This window comes from Littorina saxatilis, linkage group LG1, assembly GCF_037325665.1.
Source record: "Littorina saxatilis isolate snail1 linkage group LG1, US_GU_Lsax_2.0, whole genome shotgun sequence".
Taxonomy (NCBI): Eukaryota; Metazoa; Mollusca; class Gastropoda; order Littorinimorpha; family Littorinidae; genus Littorina; species Littorina saxatilis.
In genome coordinates, this window is record NC_090245.1 from 4,503,432 (window position 1) to 4,528,802 (window position 25,371).

General features: G+C 39.7%; 1 protein-coding gene across 3 annotated transcripts in view; it reads right to left on the bottom strand.

The window, feature by feature from the left end:
• The window catches only part of LOC138959722 (nucleolar and coiled-body phosphoprotein 1-like), a 52,614-nt gene extending 27,662 nt beyond the window's left edge, over window positions 1-24,952 (bottom strand). Inside the window, exons 1-6 of one of the 3 annotated variants that reach the window (XM_070331336.1) lie at window positions 24,823-24,952; window positions 24,422-24,512; window positions 16,480-16,575; window positions 15,787-15,918; window positions 14,969-15,050; window positions 14,511-14,624 (exon numbers count right to left, since the gene is read on the bottom strand). In XM_070331336.1, coding sequence (XP_070187437.1) covers window positions 14,511-14,624; window positions 14,969-15,050; window positions 15,787-15,918; window positions 16,480-16,575; window positions 24,422-24,494 — 497 coding nt within the window. In that variant the 5' untranslated portion in view covers window positions 24,495-24,512; window positions 24,823-24,952. Of the gene's footprint in view, window positions 1-14,510; window positions 14,625-14,968; window positions 15,051-15,786; window positions 15,919-16,479; window positions 16,579-24,421; window positions 24,513-24,732 lie in introns of all 3 variants that reach the window. The other 2 variants (XM_070331320.1, XM_070331330.1) reach the window with 2 other exon arrangements.
• Between the last annotated feature and the right edge of the window lie 419 nt (window positions 24,953-25,371).

Here is a 25,371-nt window from a genome sequence, read left to right on the forward strand (position 1 = left end):
TTAGGCTGCCTTTTCAGGCGGCCACCGAGTGCAACTTTATGCAATGACTTGTTTATTGAATCAAGCTTTGACAAGTGTACTTGGTGGCTGCTTTGAAACTCAACAAAGCTTCTCCCCTTTTCACAAACACTCCCTTACACAAGCAACGTCTCCTCTTCCCCGCTGCAGTCAAAACAAAGCTGTCATAGCGGGTTTTCCCGATTGACAAAAATTCTTATTACACACTCAGACTATTTGGAGCCGCGTTTGTTCTCCAGTGCCCAATTGCATAAGAATATTCTGGTGATGAATAAACGCGCTTTGTGTCATTAGCATCTAAAGATTTCTTGTTTACAATAGTTGTGTTGATCTGATGAAGCGCGGAACTGATCTTAGGGTTGTCATGGTGAAACACTCGCTTCTGAAACAGTGCTTCCTTGTAGTTATCATGCGATATGCTCGACTTTACAACCTGTTTGCTTACACCCTTTGCTTTTTTTAACCACCCCTTTCTCACTTGCAACACTGTACATCTTTGCACGCAATCCAACATACTCCTTAATTATCTTCCCATTCATTTCATCTTTCATCTTTCCAATAACCTTCTTGTTAACATTTGAGTGCAATGGTGATTCTTTAGGGTAGTCGCAAGTGTCATAAAAAGAATCTTTTCCTTTTACTGCAGGACTTTCAGCTTCTAGATCTTTGTAAATGTCATCCGCTGGAATGTCAAGTAAGAATGAATCTGTGTCTGTGTAAAGTACTCTCGATTTGGGATATCTTGGTTTCAAATAATCATACAAAAACTCAAGCATCAACAGTTTTGACAACTCTAGCACAGTAAAGCCTATGAATACTGGTTTGTCAAGCTTGACTACAAGTTTTTTCATTAAGATACCATACAGCTGTTCATGAAAGTATTTAAAGTCTTGATACTGTGGTTTGGATGTCAGCTTGATGGCCTCATTTTCTCTTGTAACAAGTCTAACATCCTTTCTCTTGTGTGGGTTTTCCATTGTCTTACCAAAGCAACTGTTGTTCATCAGTTTAAAAAAGTCTTTCTCTGATGCATCAGCGGCTTTGGTTCTCAGTTCTGTGTTTTTCATGATGTAAGGTTTCATAAACTGTTCTTGATCAAATAAAATTATACGATGAACAGCCTTCAAAATTAATCCATGTCTAATGTAAAACTGTAACAGTCTGTAGTGACACACATACTTCTTTTTGTGAAACAGATTGGGCACCAGCTTTGGAGGTTCTCTTGGGTTTACTTTTAACCTCTCAGCCGCTAAAGGATAATCATTATGTAGATCATGAAGTGATAGTGGATAGTCTAAGTCAACTTCTAGTATCCATCCCTTTCGACTGTCTGGGCCTGCTTTTAATATTGTCAGCACAACACATTGTGAAAATGGCCCTGAATAGATCTTAAAGTTCCGAAGTGGAAGCGTCTGACACATTGCCCAACCATACAAATTGTTTGCATCTAGATACATGATGTAATTAGAAGGTTTCATAGGATCAAAGTCGTCCAAGTATTTGTTGTTGGCTTTGCAGTAATTGTGTGAAGCCATACTGATTCCTCCACGTAGTCCATTTTCAATCATCTGAAGTGTAGGTAGATCTGATAGCAAGTCAATCTTTACTCCTGTAAATCTAAGAAATGCATCCCAGCTCATGCCTGGTGCAGATATGTAATGTGAAGGATCTAGATTGTAGTGCTTCATACATGTTCTTCTGTAATTCTCAAATATATCTGCAAGTAAACAAACATCAGCCAACAAATATTGATCATGATAATCACCCATTGTATTACATCCTAATTTATTCCATGCAGTCTTAGCGTGTTCATAGTCTTCGTCACTTATACCTTTACCCTTCAGCCGTGAGAAGTAAGCATCCTTTGGTGGTAACTCATCTTCATCAAACCTCTCCCACGAATCCATGTATTCATATGGATAGACTCCCTTTCTAACTAAGTCACTGTCAAAGTACTTACATGTGATTGGGAAAGCAGTTAGTGATGAAGATAAAGACTCAAGTGTTCCCATCAGATGTTGAGCAGAATCGTAGAAGTATAAACTATTCAGAGTAAAGGCCATGTACTTTTCTGAAGACTGCGCAATGCATCTTGCTTTGTATTCATCAGTTACTGCCTGCATGATCAGATGTGAATCATAACCGCGCAAGTTATGGAAGAAGATTGGAAGCTTCCAAGTCTTAGGATCAAACTTTAATTGTAGATTACATTTGCTGTGTGCTGCTCCTCGGAACTGCCCACTTACATGATCATGATCTCTTACTATTGGATTGTCTGTGTTTGGTGTTAGACTTTGTTCGCATATCCAACACTGTGTGGTAGAGTTAAACTGTTCTTGGTCTTCAGGTTTCATAACAATGTCTGAAAGATTCAGTTGTTTGGAGCAGTCATTTCGCACTTGGTTCATTTGCTGTAAGAAGTTCTTTGCTGCATTAGGTCCTCTGTACAATTGCGGTTTAGAATGTTTACCATCTGAACTAACAACAATAAATGCATATGAACAGACTTGATGATTACTTAGAGTTACTGTTTTAGGTAGGTCTTTTGGTAAAGGTCCTTCATATGGCACAATGATAGATTCAAAGTCAGCATAAACAACATAAGGACTTTTCTGTAGTTTGCATACATTCTTAAAATACACTTTGCTGTCTGGCGGTGGTGTTGTTAACTTCACAACCGCATCATCAACGCTCTTACAATGTTGCTTGTGTATAAGTGCTGCATGAATTGATGGAATACGCAAGAGACATCGCCTACAAAAGTCTTGTTTACTATTGTGATTGCTTGTGCTCGCCATCAGTCTACTCATTGTACGAATCAAAGTGTAATGATATTTTACACCATCAGTCATTAGTAACATGTCAACATGGTTAGTATCACAATCACCAATCGTTGGTGAGTTCTTTGATATTCTGACTGGTTTCAGTTCATCTTCCTCATCCCACGTGTAAACATTTACGGTGATGGGTTTGTTTTGCTGTTCAAATTTGTCAATGCTTGTAATGCTGACAGGAAATTCAATACCAGTAAAGTTTAGTTTATTTCTGTATGCATGATAGTTAGACACTCTTTCTGCATTTTTCTTTACACTGTACAGTCTTGCCAGAACACACCACATAAAACATTTGTCATCATCATTCTTTATGTTCAGCACAGCACGTTTTTTGACAAGAGCAGGAGGTAAAGGTATGTAACTTCTACCTCTGATGGGGGCAAATTTACTTAGCTTCAATTCTATTTTTATAATTTCACCTTCTGACCATCCGGATCCTTTCATCTTTGCATCCTCTGCAGCTTGCTCAAACCGTTTCATCATTTCATCTGCCCAGTTTCCATTCAATTCTGCCATAGAATTAAGTGCTAGTTGTCTGGTTGAAACATGAACTTCTAGCACCTCATCACTGACTGTTTTGTATTTTATTAAACTGACTATCTGCACTTTTACTGGAGGTTCAATCAACAAATTGTTTGGAATTTGTTCAATGGCGTCTTGCACACTGGACTGCACATTTTGAGGATCCGTTACTTGTAATTCAACGGTGTCAAATACTGTCGATAAAGATTCTAATACAGAGTCTTCCATCGCTGTGAGTTTGATTTTATAACTCAAAATAAAAATATAAATTAAAAAAATGAAGTTGCAATTCTTTCTCAGAGCTTCCATTTTTGTTAACACTATAAAATCTGAAATAAAAAATCATTTAACATTTGTACCACGTGGAACTAATTGTAATTCCTCTTTTACAAAGGCTCTTTGCGGTGCTGGTTCTCTCAAGTAATATATAGGTGGATTTGTCTCTACTACTCTCTTGATTTCATGAATGTCAATACTCCAGATTGGATCCGTTGCACGCTTCCTGCTGTCACCCTCAGCTTCACCGGGTGCATATAAATATCTGACTTTCTGATTGAAAGGTAGTAATGCCACTGGTGTTGTTGACTTTGGAGCAACAGGTATTGTTTTCTGTTTGATTGCATCAACTGGTCTTAACCCTGTAGCTTTAAATACCTCCAGATTCATTGCTCTAAGTACTGATGGTAATCTTTTGACCCATTCAGTGTTACGCAATTTACTTTCTGTGTCCAAAAATTCCTGATGGTACTGATATGAAAACAGTTTTTCTGCCAACTGTTTGTTAAAGCTCTCAACAATAGCCTGTGACCTGTGGTTTCCTGGAATACCTCTCTTCACTGTAACATGATGTTTTAACAGAAGCTGGTTGACAGCTCCTTTAAACTCCTTACCATCATCGCACTGAATCATTCTGGGATACTTTAGTGGTCCACGTCTGTAAATTTCTTGCAGGGCAACAGCTGTAGCTATAGCACTTTTCTCTGTCAACGGTTCAGCATCTTTGTATCTTGTTGCAACATCAACTACAGTCAGTGCATACTTATATTTCTTCCTTCTGACTGTGTCATGCGGTAAATACAGCAGGTCTATTTGATGAGTGTCATTCGGTTTAATGTTAACAAAGTGTGGTCGTGTAATTTTTCTTGGTGCAGGTAAATAGATCTGCCAAACTGCCTGCTTTGACAACCATTTCTTTGCTATATCTTGAGAAACACCTGCTGCGTCACTGAGCTTGTCAATAGCAGTTCTTCCTTTCCAGTATCCTTTTGGGGAATAATATATTTTAGATAACAAAGCATCACTCATGGTTTTTTAAATGACAGAATATTAAGATTTGACAGCACGCGCAATAAAGTAAACAACAGCCATACCAATAACAATGAAAACAATCTCGCCCACCTTCTGCTCTTCTGAAGGCTGATAAAAGTCACCCAGTTTTGGAGGAGCACTTGTCTTCATTTTCTTTCCAGTTACAAGATAGTATTCTTGAATGGCTGCATCAACATTGGCAAAGGTTTTGTTTGCATGTCCTTGCTGCCTGAGTTTATCATTCATAAAGTCTAACTGCGCAATTCGTTTCTTCTCGTATTCATCCTGTGCTTTCGCCAGTTGTTCCATGGCTTTGTTGTGCCTTTCCCTCTCTTCACCATTTTGCAGTTTAGAAAACAAATAGTTGCTGCCAGAAAATGCAAGCGCATTTACAATCGCACCTCCCACCATCATAACCAAGCTAGCCATTTTATTGTCTTACATGTTTATATTTTCTGGAATAATTCCTTGCTTCACCAGGAAGTCTTTTGTTGCAAAGGAAGCTGTCACAACACCAATTAGTTTAGCACCGTCTTCGAAGTCTAACTTTCCCAAGTCGGCTGGTTTCATTCTGAGGAGACTTTTACCCAGCATTGTGTAACCTACACTCAAGCCTCCAATCACTGCAGCGTGATAAACTAGATTAACTATTGTCTTTTCAGAACTCATTTTTATGTTATCAAAATTAAAATATTAAAATTATTCCATATGAAATGAATCCACTGCAGGTACTACTGTGGGCTTTTTTATTGTTTGTACTGCTTTGTTTGTTGGTTTTGGTGTTTCTGATTTTGGTGTTTCTGATTTTGGTGTTTCTGACACTTTATATTTGCCTTGCCAAAGTTTGTAAAGCAAGTATCCACCTCCTCCAACAACAGCTGCTACAGCTACTTTTCTGTATGATAGAAATGAAGATTTTAATTCTTGATCAGTTTGTGTGACCTTAGTCACTTCAGGAATGTTTGGTGTCTGCTCAACTTCAGACATAATGTTCTGCTTTGCCTTTTGATTTAACTTTTTTTGTCTGTTCCATTCGGCTAGTTTTTTTCCTGCTTCTACTCTACCAGGTTTCTTTGTCACTGTGTTCACTTCTGGTATTTTCGTCTGCTCCACTGTCTGCTTCAACTGATCCGTCATCTTTTTTATTCTGAAAATTAATGTGTTTGAAAGTAATTAATCCAGCAACAAATGGTACTAATAAAGCACCAAATCGATAATACAGGCCACAGGCAAGAGATTCGAGGGACTTGGAAACAACAGGGTCATGAGTTAGATCATGTGTTAAGTCTTCCTCCGAGTCGAGAGGTGTAAAATGTCCAAAAATCTTTGTGTACAAACCTATAACAGTCTGTCCAATACTTCTAACCATCTTAGAACCAAGCACTGATTCATACCGTCCATGATACTTTTCTATATCTTCTGAGGAAAGATGTTGTACTTCTTCCACAGTTAACTGCTGCCCAAGGTAGTGTTTTGTTTTTCCACAAACAGCAAGTGAATACAATCTTTCTTTTTTATCAGGTATAGTCCTACTGTCACAGATTTCAATATCTGTAGAAGTCTGCATCAGCAATTCATCACAGTTCATTTTATTTTGATGCAGAATAAAATTAAAATCTAGTAATTAAACTTGAGTAAGAACTTGGGTAGGAACTTAACAAGAACTTAGGTAGGAACTTGAGTAAGAACTTGAGTAAGAACTTGACAAGAACTTGACAAGAACTTGACAAGAACTTGAGTAAGAACTTGACAAGAACTTGAGTAAGAACTTGACAAGAACTTGAGTAAGAACTTGACAAGAACTTGAGTAAGAAATTGACAAGAACTTGAGTAAGAACTTGACAAGAACTTAGCAAGGATTTCTACAAACATACATACTGAACTGGTTGATCAGTTTTTAAAACCAGTTTCGAGTGCTTAGAAGATTTCAGATTATTCTTTATTCTTTCTCTCTCCTGTTTGTTTTCAATGACATCATTTTCTCGAAGACACTCTTCAAAACTGTCACGGTCCTTTGAATAGAACAATGTTATTGTTTTGAGTTGCTCTCTAAAGTCTTTCAGAACTGCATTGTATTTTTGTGTTAATATCCAAACTGATATTAATGCATGTCGTCCACTGAATGCAAGCTTTGCTAGTGCACTTTTCTTTCTAACAATGTCACGTTCTGCTGCACAGTCATCAATAATAAACAGTGTTGGTGTGTTCTGAAAAAGATCGAAATAATGCTCCAAGCAAACATTTAGACGATCAGAAGGATTTACAATAAATATATTTTGATCAGACCATATGAATTTTCTCTCCTTGTATGTTCTGTTATGCTTTATGGTTGGACAGAATATGACTATGTGTTCAAAGTGATTTATGTAAACAGTTTGTAATAAATCCAAAACATATCTTGTTTTGCCGCAACCTGTTGCCCCACAAATCAAAGAACAGTGTGGATCTTTTGGAAGAAAATCTAGATACTTCATTTTAACACGTTCAATAAACAATATCCTGTAATCTGCTTTCAGAGATGTTTAACTGCGCATCTGACACAACAAACACGTAGATCTTAACTGATTTACTACTACTCCCTACTTCCTTTTCAATTTGTATTGTGATTCCTTCTGATCCGTTTTCAATTCGCCTTCCACTTCCATGCAGTTTGTTGTCGTCAGTTGTTCTGAGATCCAGCCATAACGCATATTTATTTGTCAAGAAATCTTCTACGCCAACACCGTGTAAATGTAGATCTTTAGCCACAAGATCAGATGTTGGGTCTTTCAATCTTCCTCCAGTAAAGTACTTTCTTGCTTCATCATAGTGTTGGTATGGCAGCATGCCAGATGCAAATATTTGGTTTGGCTGCCCTTCAATTGTGCAATATACTCTATTGATTAGTGGATTGTAAAACTTTTCTATTTGCCTTTCATATGAATCTTTTGGTTCCTCAAACAACATAAGTATTCCCTTCATTGACCTAGCTGGTGTATTCAAGTTAATGTTCCAGATTGGATCAGCCTGGCTTTTTGAAAGTGTACTGTGATTCAACACTCTTTCATAATAGATAGGCAGCTTAGAACTGTACTGATTTTCTATAAGTCTAGCCAGTTCAGGATGGTTTACAACATCAAACTCTAAAGAAATTCCAGACACCTTATACTTTGCTTCCGGGTCTTGTGAAAGCATAACACGATCATAACTATTGAAAGTCAGGTCGTATGACAGCCTGTCACGCAATGCTCCTTGATAGAAGGGAGGATGTGAATTTATGAGTTCAAAGTCAAGTGGAATACAAAATTTGTTTCCAAAAGCAACATTGACAGCGTTATCTTTTTTGTTGTCAGCTTTATCTCCGGCTCCTATTCTAACTTTTATCCCATTGTCTGACTGAATCCCTTGAAACACTCTGTTTTTCTTTTCATTGTCAGTCAACCAATTATCTGCGTAAACTAAAAAAACATCTGCATTATTCAATGACATCACTTCCCGCCCTTCCAGTTTGACAGTAATCTTCCTCACAATTGCTCTTCCTACATTATAAGCCAAAGTCCTATTTTCATCTGAGCCAGATTCTAATTCTAATTTGAATGATAGTCTTACAGTGCCTGGTACAATAACATCGTTCTTACCTAGATTAGGAAACCTAACAGTAAGTATTTCATTCTGATCAATAGTAGAAGGATTATTTGTAACTATAACTGTTTGCCTTATTCCTTTTACCCCGAGAGGTTCTTTCAGCCTTCTGTAAGGATCAAGAACAGAACCGAACGATTGTGCCATCTTTTTTTATTTTCAAAATAAAAAATAAGTTACAAATGGCAGAAGGTGGATTTGAAGATTTATTTGAGCCAGCGGACGACATGAGCGAAGCAATCCCTTTGGTTCCCTACCATCATTCACTGCATTATGAGGTGGCACGACATGAACTTCTGGAAGGTAAAGTTAGAGATTTCTACAAAAGTTTAGGAGAAGAACCTGATGTTTTAGATCCAAACCAGTTCAAAATGGAAGCAAATCATTTATATACAACTAGCGATAAAGGAGAAAAAGTCCAACTTACATATAAATCTAATCCTGCTAAGTTTCTATCAAAAGTTTCACTAAAACAAAAACTTACTGCTAATCGACTTAGGCAATTAGATATTGTGCCTAGCACACGGTCATCATCTTCCCATGTTGTTTCCTTACTTCAACAAGCAGAACTAGGACTACCAACTGCTACTCAAATAGAATCTGTTCCATTGCAAGATCTTAATAAACTTGCAGATGAGGCTGATCAACTTATACAAGAGATAGAGACTTCTTTTTCTGAGGAAACTTCACTGAAGACTCCACATGAACTATTACCTATGAGAGAAATAGAAGCCCTTAATCAATCACTACAAACCATCAGAGGTGAAATAGCAAATAATCTGTCAAAACTAGGTCAGCTGGATGAAGATATAAACAAAGAGAAACAAAAACTTGCTGATGCTGATGATTTGAACCTAGAACAAGAAGTAAAAAACAGAATTTCTAAGCGTTTAAAAAATTTGCAGGAGGAGAAAGCCATAAGGTTAGAAGTTCTAAGTAACAATAGAGAACAACTGAGAACACAGGTCAGCAGAATAAAAAATACAATTCAAAGAATCCTTTACGAAGACACAACTCTTGCTGAAAGAATTAGAACGCTTTTCAGAGAGCAGGGAATCACAATAGCTAGTATACTAACTGCGTTAGGATTTGCAATAAGCACATTAGTGTTAACACTCACAGGTGGCACTGTCACACTTCCACCTCCACCTTCACCTTCATCTCCATCTGATCCGGGATGGGTAAAGAAACAACTCAAACACATTGCAGAACTATTAAAGAAACTAGCAGCAAAAGCTTTGGATGCACTTCCAGGAATCATTGGTTCAATTGTTAGCTGGCTGTTATCTTTTGCAGGTAAAGTTGTTGGTTTCATGGCTGAACATCTCTGGACTCTAATAGTTTTAATTGCAGGTGTTCTGCTAACGAGAATAAAGCAAAAGTAAGCCTACACCCACTCCACCAATTACTAGAGCAGTCTTCTGCGATTCATGATCATCACTAATACTAACAGCTTGATCATCACTAGTGACAGAATGATCTTCACCTGCAGCGTGATCTTCACTTGTCACGCTTTGTTTCTGTTCATTGTGATATGGCTGTAACATCGTTCTGATTTCTGAATTCAGTTCTTCACCCTTTCCAAGCGGCTGGGTGTCACTAGCAATAATGATTTCATTGTTATAATTTGTTATTGTTCCAATCTGCAGCTGGAGATCAGAAGGTAACATGTAAAGGCAGTTACCAACAGCAAAGTCAACTTTTGATTTTGCATAACGGAGAGAGTCTTGATACCTTTTGATGCTGGAAGGCAGATCAACTGCAGAGTTTATGACATCTTCTAAATTTGATAACAACTGTTTCTGTGCACCAAACCCTGTGCTTGTTCTCATTATGTTTGATCGTGTCTGTGCCTGCGAGCCTAGCAAGCACCACGCATATGTTCGGATAGATTCATTGATCCTTTCAACACCTGATCCAGTGAAACCTTTGCCGGTGTCTAATATAAAAGTAGTCCATGCATTGTGGTGCTGTTGTTCTATTGATCCTAACTGTACCTGCACATTTGAAGAAAAAGATGTATGACCTGGCCAGTAATCAAAATTATACCTCCTGTGGACACCCCATAAATATAGTGTTCCCATGCCATGGTTTTTGTCTTGCTTTTGCCTAAAGTCGGTCTTAAAATCTATATTGAATTCATTGCAGAGACGCTCATACACTTTCATGTTTATCCTATTGTTGAATGGGTTCCAGCTCTTTTCATGCGGCATTGGTGCCTGAAGTTCAGACAAGATTCTCCTGCACTGATAGTAAACGTGAAATGTGTACACACACTTTGTCAGTAAGTTTGAATTATTCATGTGGTCTGCATAGGACACTCCACATCCTGTGGTTGCACAGAATATTGCAAAGTTTAACTGATTCTGATAGAACTGAATTGGGTGAGAGTTCCACATCTTTGGAACACTATCATTTTTGATTGGGGGATTTAGGTAAGAATGGAATGGGTCAGGCACTTTAACGCGAATGGATTCTGTTTCTGTTACAGCAAAGTCCAACTCATGGAAAGAAATAGTCTTTGGATTGTAATATGGTCCAGTTTTGTATTTAACGTCTTTGTTGAATTTATACTGAATCATTTTTGTTGTTGAATAAAAAATGTTTATCACACTAACAAATGTGAAGACTAGTGTGCCAGTTAAACTTGCAACCCCTATCAACAATCAAAATGGAGGAATGAAAGTTGCACTGCATGAAATTATGTACAAGGTTACTTGGTATAATATCAGTAAAAAAAAGGCTAACAACTGGGTTAGAATTAATGGTAAAACACATTCTGTAGAAGATGGTTACTATGACTTCTGCACTTTAGAGAAAGAATTGTTTGCTCCAGTAGGTATTACAGCGAGTTTAAATCATGCAAGTCTCATTGCTACTCTTACTATGCCCAAAACTAGAGAAGTAAACGTTGAGTTTCCAACCAAACTCCTTGATATGCTTGGAATTACAAAAATATACAAGGGAACACGTCCCATTGACATGGATGTTAACAGTGTACTGTTTGTTCACATGAGAGAGCTTAACACATCCTATAATCTGTTTAATGATCAGCGTTCTGATCTGCTTAGGATTCTTCCACCGAGTGATGCCTCTTTTTGTAAAATGCACGTGCCAACATTTAAGACACTTCAGTTCAAGGACTTGGAGGAAGGGTGTCATGAATTCCTACACATTGATCTGAAAAATCAAAGTGGACAACCAGTTGATTGTTTGTTTAACATTACATTGGAAATAGTTCCATAAAATATTGAGTATTAAAATGTCGAGTGGACCTACAATAGCTTATCCTGTTGCATGTTCAACTATAGAGTTGAAAGATTTAGCAGACGCTATCGACTTTGAGAGCAATGCTGAAGTTGGTGCAGTGTATGCATTCGAGTTTACAGACACCGGTTATTACAAGAGAAAGGAAATCGACGATGAAAAGAAACCAAGATTCCTCAAACTAGGTCAAATCCGTGATGTTAATGTACCTGATCCAATTGTCGATGACACATTCTACATGTGGAAACATCAGAATAAAAAATGGGTACTTAGTCCTGTTATGAAAAAGATTGACTGGGAAATGAAGTTTGAATTTGTGAGTCCATACACTCTTGTTGGAAAAGACGACACATTCCGTAAGTCAATCAATGCTAAACCACTAATTGTTAGCCTTGTTCCTGCGTTTAACAGCAGGGGAGAAGTTGCAGTTAAACCTTTCCATAAGAACAACTATCTCATTCACAGAAAACAAAGTGTTGAAAAGGACGCTGACACCATTGTCGATTTTATACCCAAGCTTCCAATAGGGCAGAATGCAACTATGATATTTGATATAGTTGTCAGGAAAAGGGAAGAAACCACAAACACTGTTCTAATGAGAGGAATAAATCTCAACTGGAGACCATTAAATGTTGAAGAAGTCAGAGTATTTATTGCTGTTCAAAAGGATTCTAACACAATAAAAAAACAGACGTCAAACCAAAATGTTGTTGTTAACGCAGATATAAATAATTTAACAGAAATAAGAAGTATTAATCTTACTTATCTTGATTTGATTGCTTTCTACTATACAGATAAGGTGTTAAGCAATGAACAGCTTCAAAGCTTAGCAGAAACACTGGCCAGTGAGAATTAAGATAAATATTTTATATTTTGCATTAAAAAGATGACTAGCAGTGTGAAGCTTTATCCTAATATTGATGAAAGTGCAGCAGAAAGTCAACAATTCAGACTGGCACACATTAGTAATATACAAAAACAACTAGAAGATGAATTAGAAAAATATTCTCGCGCTAGACGTAAGTACTCAACAACTTACAACAGCCTTTCTAATGCCAGCACTGGTTCTACTATCCTTGCATCAGCTGCAGGTGTAACGGGAACAATTTTGTTAGCTACCGGAGTAGGGACTCCAGTTTCTCTAATCCTAGGTGGTGTCGCAGCAGCAGTTGGTGGTTTATCATTTATAGCATCAGCTATAATGAAAAAAATTGTGAAAAAGCTTGAAAAACACGAATCCATTTCCACTCTTGCATCATCAAAATTGTCTAGCCTAAAATTGTCTATCAGTAAAGCACTTGAAGATTCAAAAGTTTCTGACGAAGAATTCAAACAGATACAAACAGACTTTGATGACTACAAAAGTAAGAAAGCAAGTATTCAAACAAAAACACGAGCTGAATATAACAAGCCACTCGATATAGAAGATCTGAAAAAGCAGTTTTTAAAAAAAGGGATTCAAATAGGACGGGAAGAAAAAGTAAAAATAGAATCACTTGTAAAGAGTTAACTATTCGTTTAGACAGTCACATTGCATGTATCAGATATAATTCTAACAGTGAAAGAACATATGAAGTAAAGTTTGTAAATGAGAGAGCGTATTGAGCTTAAGAATGTTGTATAAGAGAAAGGGAGAATGTACGTTCTGGGTTACTGATTCCGACAGACCCGGCATTGGTTCAAAACAACCTTACTTTACTGTATTTTTTTTGTATGGATTTATGCAGTATTTTTCTGATTTTGTCGCATGTTTCATTTTAGTAAAAGTTTAGTCCAGAAGCCTATTTTGCGTTAATATTTAGGGTCTGTCGGAATCGGTGAGCCAGAACGTACATTCTCCCTTTCTCTCATGTCTAAAATGACAAAAGCAGATTATTGAATGCATTCCAGGATGTTCAAAGGTGTGAAAAATGCAACAACCCCAAAAAGGTGTATGAGACCAAAAATAACTCATTTTGCCTACCCGGTCTGCCCTTAAACTTAGGTCATGTCGGGAGATTATCAAACCTTACAGAAGTGTGCAAAGGTTTCAAAGCTCTAGCTTCAAAAACATCCGAGATAACCTCAACGTTATGTTTTTTGTATTCGACGGCCGGTGTAACACGAGAAAATTACTCCCACGCGATTTTTACTCCGGAGTAAACATTTCGGACGAAAAAGTTACTCCCTTTACTAAAAAAGCACTCCCCCATTGCACGAGAAAATTACTCCCCAAGACAGGTGAGTTCCGAGTAAACATTTCGTACAAAAATGTTACTCCCCTGATGAATAAACAACGAATACATTACTTCACCCCAACACGAGCAATTTAACTTCCCATGCCAGGTGTGCGAAACTTTTACTCCCTTGTCCCCTGTTGGTCTTGGTGGTGGAAGGGGTGGAGGGAGGGTAGCGCGACATTCGTGTGCGCGAGATCACTTATTGGCATTATCCCTTCGCCCGCATCCCATTTTTTGCGTACGAGATTTTTACTGAAAGTAAAAAAAATGGGGAGTAAAAAGTTCGTGGAGGGAGTAATTTGTTCGTGCCTTGGGGAGTTCTTTTCTCGTACGGAAAGTGTACTCGGAGTAAGAATTGTGTACGAAATATTTACTCCGGAGTAAATATTTCGTGGAGTAAAAATTTCGTGTTACACCGGCCGTCCTGACGGCCTATCACAGCTCAATCCGAAGGCTCTCTTGATTACTCAGGGGAGTCAACAAAACATGGGGGGGGGGGGGGGGGGGGGGGGTAACGTTCTTTCAGCGCAGTCCTCTTTTCTGTAAATAATACTCCTAACCCTCCCACGCCTTATTCCCTTAATCCCCCCCCCCCCCAATCCACCCCCCTATTGCCCCCCCCCCCCCCCCCCCCCCCCCCCCCCCCCCCCCCCTGTGACGCCCCTCCTTGCCTGTATTCACTTGGGACACTGTGAGTGACATATAATATATGCAATCCTACCTTGCCAAACCCAAACGTGAGCCGAGCCTCTGCAGACAATCTCGGAATCCCGGACACTTCGCGCAGAGGGGGTGAGACAGTATGGTGCCTCGAAGACCGTGGGCATGCCGCCGCCTTCGTTACAAATTTACACACACACACACACACGCACACACACACACACACACACACACACACACACACACACACACTTTGTTACAGAAAGTGTTTTGACAGTGCAAAACTCAAGAAGGTATATAGATATATATATATCAATGCTACTTGATCTCGTGCATGAAGCGCAACGATGCTTGCTCCGAGTCAGTCTCTGCTATAATAAAAATAGGCAGCACAAAGAAAAAGTAAGGAGCACGTACGTGTGTATTTTCATGAATATTTAAATCAATCGCCACTAAGCATCATATGCACCACACACACAAAAAGAAAAAAAGATTGCATTCCCATAAATTCAAACTTACCATAAGAAACAGAATAATGACGTCAGCCCAAAGAGGATGGCAACACCGCTCACAGCCAGAATAGCATACGCCGTGTAGAGCTCTACAAACGAGGAAACAATGCAAATAAAATGGAGAATCAAATCCACTCAGAGACAGACATAGGTCGTACATATCCAATGACCAGGTATTGAAAGATATGACTGATTATTTGTATACTATTCCCGTTTTATGTTTGTTCGGTGGGAAGTTTTAGTCTGAGGATATACCTGCTATTATTTAATGATGTTCGATACCGATACATGCGCAGCCTGGCGGTGCACCTTACTTGCTGATATGACGAAATCACCGAGACAAAAGTTGTTCTTGATTTTTTTGATTTTTTTATCAATTCCTCAGAAGACATGCAGCTGAAAAAGGACAGAATTGGTTTTTTTTATTTTTTTTTTAAAGTTTTTACGTGACGCCATTGTTCGTATTATGACGTCTTATCGGACTTTGTTTCGCTTTAGAAGTCAAATATTTCACTTTGGAAGAGAGTATCAAGAAAAGACGTCTGTGTGTGCTTAATCGGTGTCTGTCATTAAAGCTGTCGTCTATTTATGACTACCCGGGGCTACGAGCTTGTGAAGATAGGTCTGACAATCCTGGTACCAGCGCAACAGTCAGGTGCTGAATGAAGCTGTCAAGGTCATGCAGGCAGTGTGGGTCGAGTTTCAGGAAGCCTTCGCTGTACAGATTTCTGTACAGGATTCTCAGCCCTATATTTTCTAACTCGTAGCCCCAGATAGTCATAAATAGACGACAGCTTCAACTGTCTCACACGACAGGGTACGTACTATCGTCGTCGCTTGGTGGTACATCCTCGTCACGTGCCATGCAAAGAGCCGTGCAGGTCTGGAACTGGGTGTCACAGAGACAGGCACGCGGACACTTGCAGGGGTTCGCGCAGTCCTCTTCTGGCGTGCAACCTTCAGCGGAAAGTGTTTAAACGAAAGAGTATTTGTACTGTGTGTAAAAAGCCTGACAATGATCGTGGTAAGACATTGATGGTTTACGGGAGGCGGAGGGTGGCATGAAGTCGTTTTTTTGCTATTTGTGTTTGCAAAAACAAATAACATGTTTTGAATCGACCCTTTTTAATTGGAATTCCTTATATTTATTTATTTGTTCGATTGAACGCACACGAACATACACTCAGTCTGTTGTTGTGTCGGTCAGCCGCATAAATAATAAATAGGAGTTTTAGTCGGCCTCAAAATCAAATGTCACATAACTCAAAGAAGGGAAATGTAATGTTCAATCGATGCATATTTCATTGTTTCCTTTTATTTTTAGCTGTTTTATTTTACACCCTGACTTAACCGCTTCTTTAACAGAACACTCTGTTGTTGTTGTTGTTGTTGTTGTTGTTGTTGTTGTTGTTGTTGTTGTTGTTGTTGTTGTTGTTGTTTTGATGTGGTTGTTGTTATGGTTGTTGTTGTTTACATGTGCTTATCAGGGGGGGGGGGGGGGGGGGGGCTTGCGCTTACTTGTAGTACAGCCGAGGCCTTTCCATCCAATCTTACAACCAGAGGAACACAGACCAGACGGCTTACAGTCACCCCCGCACTGACCACACTGTTTTGCTGCTGCACACACAAAGATGGTGGTGGTTATGGACTGATATAATGTGGATGGGTAGGGTTGTATGTGTGTGTGTGAAACAGAGAGAGAGACAAGCGGAGGTTGGGTAGGGGATACAAGTTGGTGTGTGGGTGTGGGATGTGTGTGTGTGTGTGAAACAGAGAGACAAGCGGAGGTTGGGTAGGGGATACAAGTTGGTGTGTGGGTGAGTGTGTGTGTGTGTGTGTGTGAAACAGAGAGACAAGCGGAGGTTGGGTAGGGGATACAAGTTGGTGTGTGGGTGTGGGGTGTGTGTGTCTGTGTGTGAAACAGAGAGACAAGCGGAGGTTGGGTAGGGGATACAAGTTGGTGTGTGGGATGTGTGTGTGTGTGTGAAACAGAGAGACAAGCGGAGGTTGGGTAGGGGATACAAGTTGGTGTGTGGGATGTGTGTGTGTGTGAAACAGAGAGACAAGCGGAGGTTGGGTAGGGGATACAAGTTGGTGTGTGTGTGTGTGTGAAACAGAGAGACAAGCGGAGGTTGGGTAGGGGATACAAGTTGGTGTGTGGGATGTGTGTGTGTGTGTGTGAAACAGAGAGACAAGCGGAGGTTGGGTAGGGGATACAAGTTGGTGTGTGGGTGAGTGTGGGATGTGTGTGTGTGTGTGTGTGAAAGTTGAAACAGAGAGACAAGCGGAGGTTGGGTAGGGGATACAAGTTGGTGTGTGGGATGCGTGTGTGTGTGTGTGTGAAACAGAGACAAGCGGAGGTTGGGTAGGGGATACAGGTTGGTGTGTGGGTGTGGGTGAGTGTGGGGTGTGTGTGTGTGTGTGTGAAAGTTGAAACAGAGAGACAAGCGGAGGTTGGGTAGGGGATACAGGTTGGTGTGTGAGTGTGGGATGTGTGTGTGTGTGTGTGTGTGTGTGTGTGTGTGTGTGTGTGTGTGTGTGTGTGTGTGTGTGTGTGAAAGTTGAAACAGAGAGACAAGCGGAGGTTGGGTAGGGGATACAAGTTGGTGTGTGGGATGTGTGTGTGTGTGTGTGTGTGAAACAGAGACAAGCGGAGGTTAGGTAGGGGATACAGGTTGGTGTGTGTGTGTGGGATGTGTGTGTGTGTGTGTGTGTGTGTGTGTGTGAAAGTTGAAACAGAGAGACAAGTGGAGGTTGGGTAGGGGATACAAGTTGGTGTGTGGGATGTGTGTGTGTGTGTGTGTGTGTGTGTGTGTGTGTGTGTGTGTGTGTGTGTGTGTGTGAAACAGAGAGACAAGCGGAGGTTGGGTAGGGGATTGTCACAAAGATGTGAGTTGGATATTTGTGATGTGAAACACGTCGTGATTTTAACTTCCCTAAAGATTGAATTGCGAATGCGTAGGGGACAGGAGAAGCGTTATCACGGGTTTCGTGTGTTGCACAAGAAAATAGCTTTAGCTTGACATGAGTTGCGTTTACAAGTTTGAGAAATATAGGCTTAGCTGGCTATGAACTGGGAACATTTACAGCGCCTAAAATTTTCAACCAGGAAGGTTGTAAGCGTGTGTCGGTCTTGTTCAGGGAACAAGCACTCTTTCAAGAGACGGGTCTCTTAAGGTAAATGATTTATTTACTATGTTGTATATTATTGAAGCTTGAACACATAGCTGGAATGTAAATGTTAGTGTATACAAAGTGCACTAAATTGTAGTGTGAAGTTTTAAGAGAATTCTTGTTGTGATTGTATTATGGTTTTTGTTGGGAAATTCTTGAACATAAATGTTGTTACGCTTTTATGTTATGTTTAAGACAGTGATGCTATGTATAGTAGTGTCATTAGTGGATTAAGTGATTTATGGATTAAGTATAGTTTGGATATTGACTGTGGACGGAATGTGAATGTAGAATGAACGAGAGAGATGATACATGACTGTTTAGGAAGAGGAAATGGTTTAAGAGAATGTTGTATTAAGACTTGGGTTAATTCTTTAGGAGTTTCCATGAGGAGTTTCGGCATGGAGTGTACGAGGGGCGGACCTCACACGGGAGAGCGCAGAAGGATGGTGGCGAAAGAGACCACACCGGCGCAGATGGACGGAGGAGTCTCCATCGTTACCGGTCGTAGAGACGACGGTTCTTTTCGCTAATGGCGAAAGTGTTTCTCGGGGAGAAACGTGAAAGGTGCATGTTAGCATCTATAAGGAGAGTTTCTGGGAAATCATCATCTACGTGGATTCAGCGGCACAAGGATGTGTAAATGACGACATGCAGTGAGCCGTGATACGAACTCGTGAGTGTCTGTCAACACCTTACCTTGTGTAGTAATTTATTATTGAAATAGTATCTTTATATCATTAATCACATGTCTTTTTCAAAAAAGAACGAAAAATCAGACTAGTGTATGGTTAAAAGTGAATTTATTCCAAACTCTTAACAAATGCGTTGACATTATTCAGCACACCCAGTGCCATGTTAACATGAAGATATGTATTCTTAATAAAGAATGGTTTTGCCCAAAAAATAAATAAACAAAAAATATTTTGTTGCAGTCGTCTTTCTTTAATTTTTTGTTTAGTTTCAAAGAAATGTTGACAGATGACTAGTTTGCCTCCAGTATGGCAAAACAATACACTTTACACTTTCTGAAGAAAAATATATACCATAAAGTGAAAGAAAGCGATAAATATGAAAGAAATTGTCACTCAAATGAATAACAAGAAGAGCAAACGCTCGATCGAGTCACTTTCGCAGTTCTGAATATTATATGAGGCATCAGATGGACAGGAAGAAATTGCTATTCACAACACAATGAGTCACGTTCACATAAAATTTGAGCCCGGTCACTTTTATAGTTTCCGAGAAAAGCCCAACGTTAAGTTGTGTGTTGCCGAACAGAAAAGGCTAGTTATCTCCCTTGTTTTTCTGATAACGTTCGTAAAAGGCTACAGATGTAAATACTTTGATGTAAAGAATAATCCTACAAAGTTTCAATCACATCCGATGAACTTTGTCAAAGATATAAAATGTCTAATTTTTCCTTTGACGCTGACCTGTGACCTTGAAAAAGGTCAAAGGTCAACGAAACCATCGTTAAAGTGTAGAGGTCATTGGAGGTCACGACTAAGCAAAATATGAGCCCGATCGCTTTGATAGTTTCCGAGAAAAGTCCAACGTTAAGGTGGTGTCTACGGACGGCCGGACAGACTAACACTGACCGATTACATAGAGTCACTTTTTCTCAAGTGACTCAAAAATCATTTTTGAAAAATGTCAAACATCGCCAGCAGCTTGAAACTTGTACATTTCTTGCAATTGTATTTTTCTCGAATCAAGTATTATGAGAGCATTGAGCAAAAGATAAACAGACTGAAAAGAATAATATCTTCCTGGAAATTCTGCATTCAGAAGCCTCAGTAACACCAATGACATGTGAGTAACACGACTGAGTAACATGACTGACGTCTCATAACACAACTGACCATCCTCAGTTAACTTTGATTTATGAACTGATTTTAACTTTAAACGTAAAGTTAATTGAATGGAAAAAATAAATTTGCTTAAATAGTAAGACATTTTCACTCTATTTCCACCTTTTAAGCCTAACTCCACAATTTGACAAAGAAAATGCAAACTTGCCACAAAATAAACTGTAATGATCGCGCCGTGAATTTGCACAGGCCTAGCAAAATCGCAATTTTATATAATTCAAGGAAAGAACAAATTCTTATTTATTTTCAGCATTAATACAGAAATGTACTGTAAACATTTTGCACTGTAACATTATTGATTCTAACAGCAAAATTACTGACAGATGGTAACAGCACTGAGACCAAATTGCCTTGGCTGGTTTCGACAGAAGTTACACGTACAAAAACGATCAGGAATGTTTACTTACTGTTTGACAGAAATACAATTCTTTTCCTCAAACGGCGAAGACAAAGCATAAACAGGATTATCTTTAAAACAACCAAAGCTGCAAAGTTTTTTAAACAGTAACATTACAGGCATGGTAACACCACTGACACCAAATTGCCTTTAGATGTTTCGACAAACAATAAAACGTACTGAAACAGATCAGCAGTGGAATCCCCAACGTTCTGGCACGAACAGACAGTAACCTAGCTGGACTCTAGCACATTCAACTACTCAGGAACTTGATTAGGAGTGCAGTCAGCAGTTGGTGAGTATGGTAGACCCGGTGTGAAGTGGTTTGGGATCCAGTGCGTCATATTCATGGCATCCCGCAGTGGGGCACTGCGGTTATGAAATTAAAGGCCCCTCCTGTTTTTGGAACCGCAGGAGCTTTCTAGTTTGCTGTTAGGTAGATTTTTGGTTCCTCTTTCCTGTCATGCTCTCTTTTTCTTCATGAATTCTTTTCTTTTTTCTGCCTTCTTGCTCATTCACCTGTATTTTTTCCAAAAATCTCTTCTCTTGCCGCTTATCTCGCGATTCATGTATAGTTTAATCTGTTAGTGTTCTGATGTAAGTCCAGCAGTAGATAGGTTAAGCCTATTTTAACATACTGGAAACTGGTAATCTTCCAGTAGGTATTAATTTAGTTTTACTAAAGCCTGCTGGGACACAAGTAATGGGTTAGTGCATTTGTAAACAGGAATCGCTTGACAAGTGGCCCCCTTCATCCCCCCCTTCCTCGTCCTGATATGGCTCTGCGTAGTCGGCTGGACGTTAAGCAACAAATAAACAAACAAACAAAATATTCATGGCAACACGTGTAGACGTCCACATAACGATTAGCGGCTCTCCTGGAGGATTTGCAGTGTCTATCCGAGGCATCACCAGTCTGTGTAAATCCGCGCGCACGAACGGATTGCCACGGTTCGGGTAGGCAGAAAATATTGGCATTTGCAAGACTGTTGACAATGCAAACACTTGCCATATACCCATGAATGTTTTTGGCTTTATTATCTGCATCACGTCCGCTTCCTATATTCGTTTTACGGTGTTCTCGTCCAGGGACATTCCAGAAAGGTATTCGTCAGAATGCATTGCAAAGCTCTTGATGGTGTGTCCTCTGCGTTCTTTGCTGGTCTCGAAGCATTTCCTCAGGTTTTCTTCTTTCAAGTAGTATTCAGAATAGTTAGTTAGTTAGTTAGTTGTTGCATTTTGGGTCCAGCGGACCATATAGGCCAAATCAGGACCCCACAAGTTTAACATTACATTTACACATATTTAAAATAAACCAATTTTACTAAACAAAATTAGGAACGTCATCCGATGGTAACATAAAAGCTAAATCGAAACCCTACGTGTCAAGGATTTTTAAAATTCAAATCTTAAAATAAAGGCCAGACTCCTTTAATTATCCAAAGAGCTGCAGAGCTGATCTCTGTAAAAATATGTTTCAAGCTAGAAGTGTCAACATACTTCACTCGTAGATCATACAGATCAGCGCACTCCGTGAGAAAATGGCTCACAGAAAAACTATTATCACAGGCGTGGTACCATGGTGCCTCTTCTCTTTTAAGCAGATGGACATGCGTTGTATAAGTGTGACCAGTGTGTAGCCTAGCCAGAACACTTTCGTCTTTTCTACTTGCAGCCAACAAAGGAAAGGGCTTTGATAGCTTAGGGTGTATCTTATACAGTTTATTTTCCTTGCAGGTGGACCAACGGTCTTGCCAGAGTTTTAAACTGTAAAAAAGGGTCTTCCGACGAAGGTCGGTGAAAGGAACAAATTGCTCAGGAAGAGGTGGAACCGCCATCTCCAGAGCTTCCTTTGCTGCCTTGTCAGCAGCTTCGTTGCCTTGTATGTCCATAATATGACTGAGCGCCCACATAAAATTTATAATAGTATTCAGAATGACACACGAGTTAATGGACAATGCGGGCTCTAAGCTCTGCTGGTCGCTGGTCATGGCCAAAAGCGTAGACACTGCCACATGCTGGTAGACAATCACCATCTGCTCTCACAACAGGATACGTTTGTGCATTGGGTATTTCCGCAGCAGAAAGAGCCATGACATAAGATTACCTTAAAAACAGAAATATTTGATAATCATAACAGAGTTGTCTTTTTTTGAGAAATGATCCCGTAAAAAGTCTTGCATTCTCTCTCTGGCACACCCCTACACACCAACCCCAACCCCCTCCCATTTCACTCTCTCTCTCTCTGCCTCCCCACAGGGACACACGTATAATCAACAATTAAACACCCAAAAGAAGTATGTGGCAGACAGAAGAATGAAAATAAAACCAGGAAAGAACCTAAGATCAGTCGTGTTACCTCTTCGTCAGTAGTGTTACCAGGCACAAGGTAACACGACTGAAAGTAACACGACTGATAGAATTCATTTGAGAAAATAATGATCACTCCCCAGGCCATGCGTTCTGAACAAACACGTGTCCCAGTAGTTTTGATCCTTACATGAAACAATCTTCTTCTTCTTGGCGTTCGCATACATGAAACAATAAAAAAGTAACAGAAAAATGTAAATTCCTTCAGATCGCTAGAGACACATAGTAACACAACTGATTCGTTAAAAAAAACAAAACATCTTACCTTTCTACACTTGTCGGGTCCACCATACACAAGCGATCACACTCGCTTAGCTGTTCCCGCTGCAGGAAGCTGCTGAAGGATTGGGGATAACTCCAGGCCCAAAATGGTTTTAAAAAACTGGAGTACTCATTGTTTAGGTCTGTACTCTGTTTAACTGTTCTGGTAACACCACTGACAAAAAAGTGACAGACACTCATTTTTGAGAGTTTAAGTCCACATTCAGAGTCTGGGTCAACCTTACAATCAAAATCTGTTGCAATAATCCAAAGGTGCTCCCGAAAGCGATTTTTTGGATATTTGTTTAATGGACTACAATTTTTTTTCTTTGTAGAGGTGGTGGAAGTTTTGAGTGCCTTCAAAAAGACAGGCATTTTTAGATACCCCTACATGTTTAAACCATGCAAAACTAACTTTCAAGTGTCAAGAATGTACTTTAATGAATGTTCATGTTGTTGTCTGTTCATTTTTGTACAAAAAGATATGTATTATACTAAGATAGATAGGACATGTTTCTTTCTGAATTAATTTAAAAATCAAAGACACGTTTTTGGTACATTTTTGAAAAACGCCATACATGGAGTGATTGTGATGAGATTGTGTGAACTGTGTGGTCGAGAAGTTGATTGGTATTGATGTTTTGAGGTGAAGAATTGTGTTGTAATTTGTGAGGAATTAAGTCTGTATCCTCCCATATTCTGTGTTTGAAGTGTGTAGTGTGAAGAGTGAAGAGTCAGTGTAATTAGATAGGGCAGAACACGTATACATAAAAGTAACTCCTTTATTTGCACTATAATCCACTTCATGACAGGGATACAAGTTGGTGTGTGGGTGAGTGTGTGTGTGTGTGTGTGTGTGTGTGTGTGTGTGTGAAACAGAGAGACAAGCGACAAGCGGAGGTTGGGTAGGGGATACAGGTTGGTGTGTGGGTGTGGGTGAGTGTGGGATGTGTGTGTGAAAGTTGAAACAGAGACAAGCGGAGGTTGGGTAGGGGATACAAGTTGGTGTGTGTGTGTGTGGGGGGGATGTGTGTGTGTGTGTGAAACAGAGAGACAAGCGGAGGTTGGGTAGGGGATACAAGTTGGTGTGTGGGTGTGGGTGAGTGTGGGGTGTGTGTGTCTGTGTGAAACAGAGAGACAAGCGGAGGTTGGGTAGGGGATACAAGTTGGTGGGTGGGTGTGTGTGTGTGTGTCTGTGTATGTGTCTATTTGTGTGTGTGTGTGTGTGTGTGTGTGTGTGTGTGTGTGTGTGTGTGTGTGTGTGTGTGTGTGTGTGTTGTGAGAAAGAGAGATAGAGACAAACAGAGAGGAAGCGGACATACAGACAGACAGACGGACAGACATGCGGATTCATTGAAATGTGGTTGATAAGAAAGAGTACTACCCAAAATCAAAGAGTCCGATGTCCAGACGATGAAGAAGCCCCCCAGGCCAAGCAGCCGCGCCGCGACATTCATGCCCAGTTAGCCCCTCACCTGAAACACAGTTCAGCGACAAAGTATGAAGACTTGAAAATATTTGCCCAACAGAATACCATCAATACGCATGCACGGAATAAGACGTACATAATCAATACTGGGAGCAACCTCATCACAAACAAAAAAAGTTAGAGTGGAAAGAATTGAAAAGAGGGTGTGTTTTGTCAAATTATCATTTACATCGATCCCAGAAGAATATGAGTGAAAGGAAACTTACATTTTGTTGATTGAGACAACGGTCCAGACACATGCAACAGACGAAGGCCAGGACGAAAAAAACAGGAGTGAGAAGTCATTCTGCACTTACATGGCTAAGCTTTTGTTCGCAACCTTGCAAAGTAAAATAGTTTTGTTCTGGTGAATGTAGTCGAACGCCATCATGTGACGTCATTTACCAGGACATTCGTGACAACACGATCGACAACATTTTCTTTAAGATTGACCTGTAACCTCTTTCCAGTTTTCGAACGCGACTTCCGAGGAAAACTACGTCTTAATAAATACGTCAAATGCAAGTACGTGATGAGAGAAAGTCAAAACTATGGAAGCGTGACTTTTGTTTTGAGGCGTGTCCACAAAATAAGCTAAACATTTCAGTAGACCATTGTGCTTATTTTTCTCTGACCTTGTCATCACTATCATCGGTTCTAGGGCATTGAATGCCTGCGCTTTGATGGTAAACGACAAAATGGGAGTAAGATGCTGGGGTGAACATCGGCCAAGGTAACAAGATCGAAAAACAGCAATGTTCTTAAAAAATACAGCCATTAAATATTGCCTTTATAGAAGTATCAGTTAAAAGTAACAAAATTCACTGACTGTATTTGATATTCGGTTCTTCGCTTTGCATATTGCC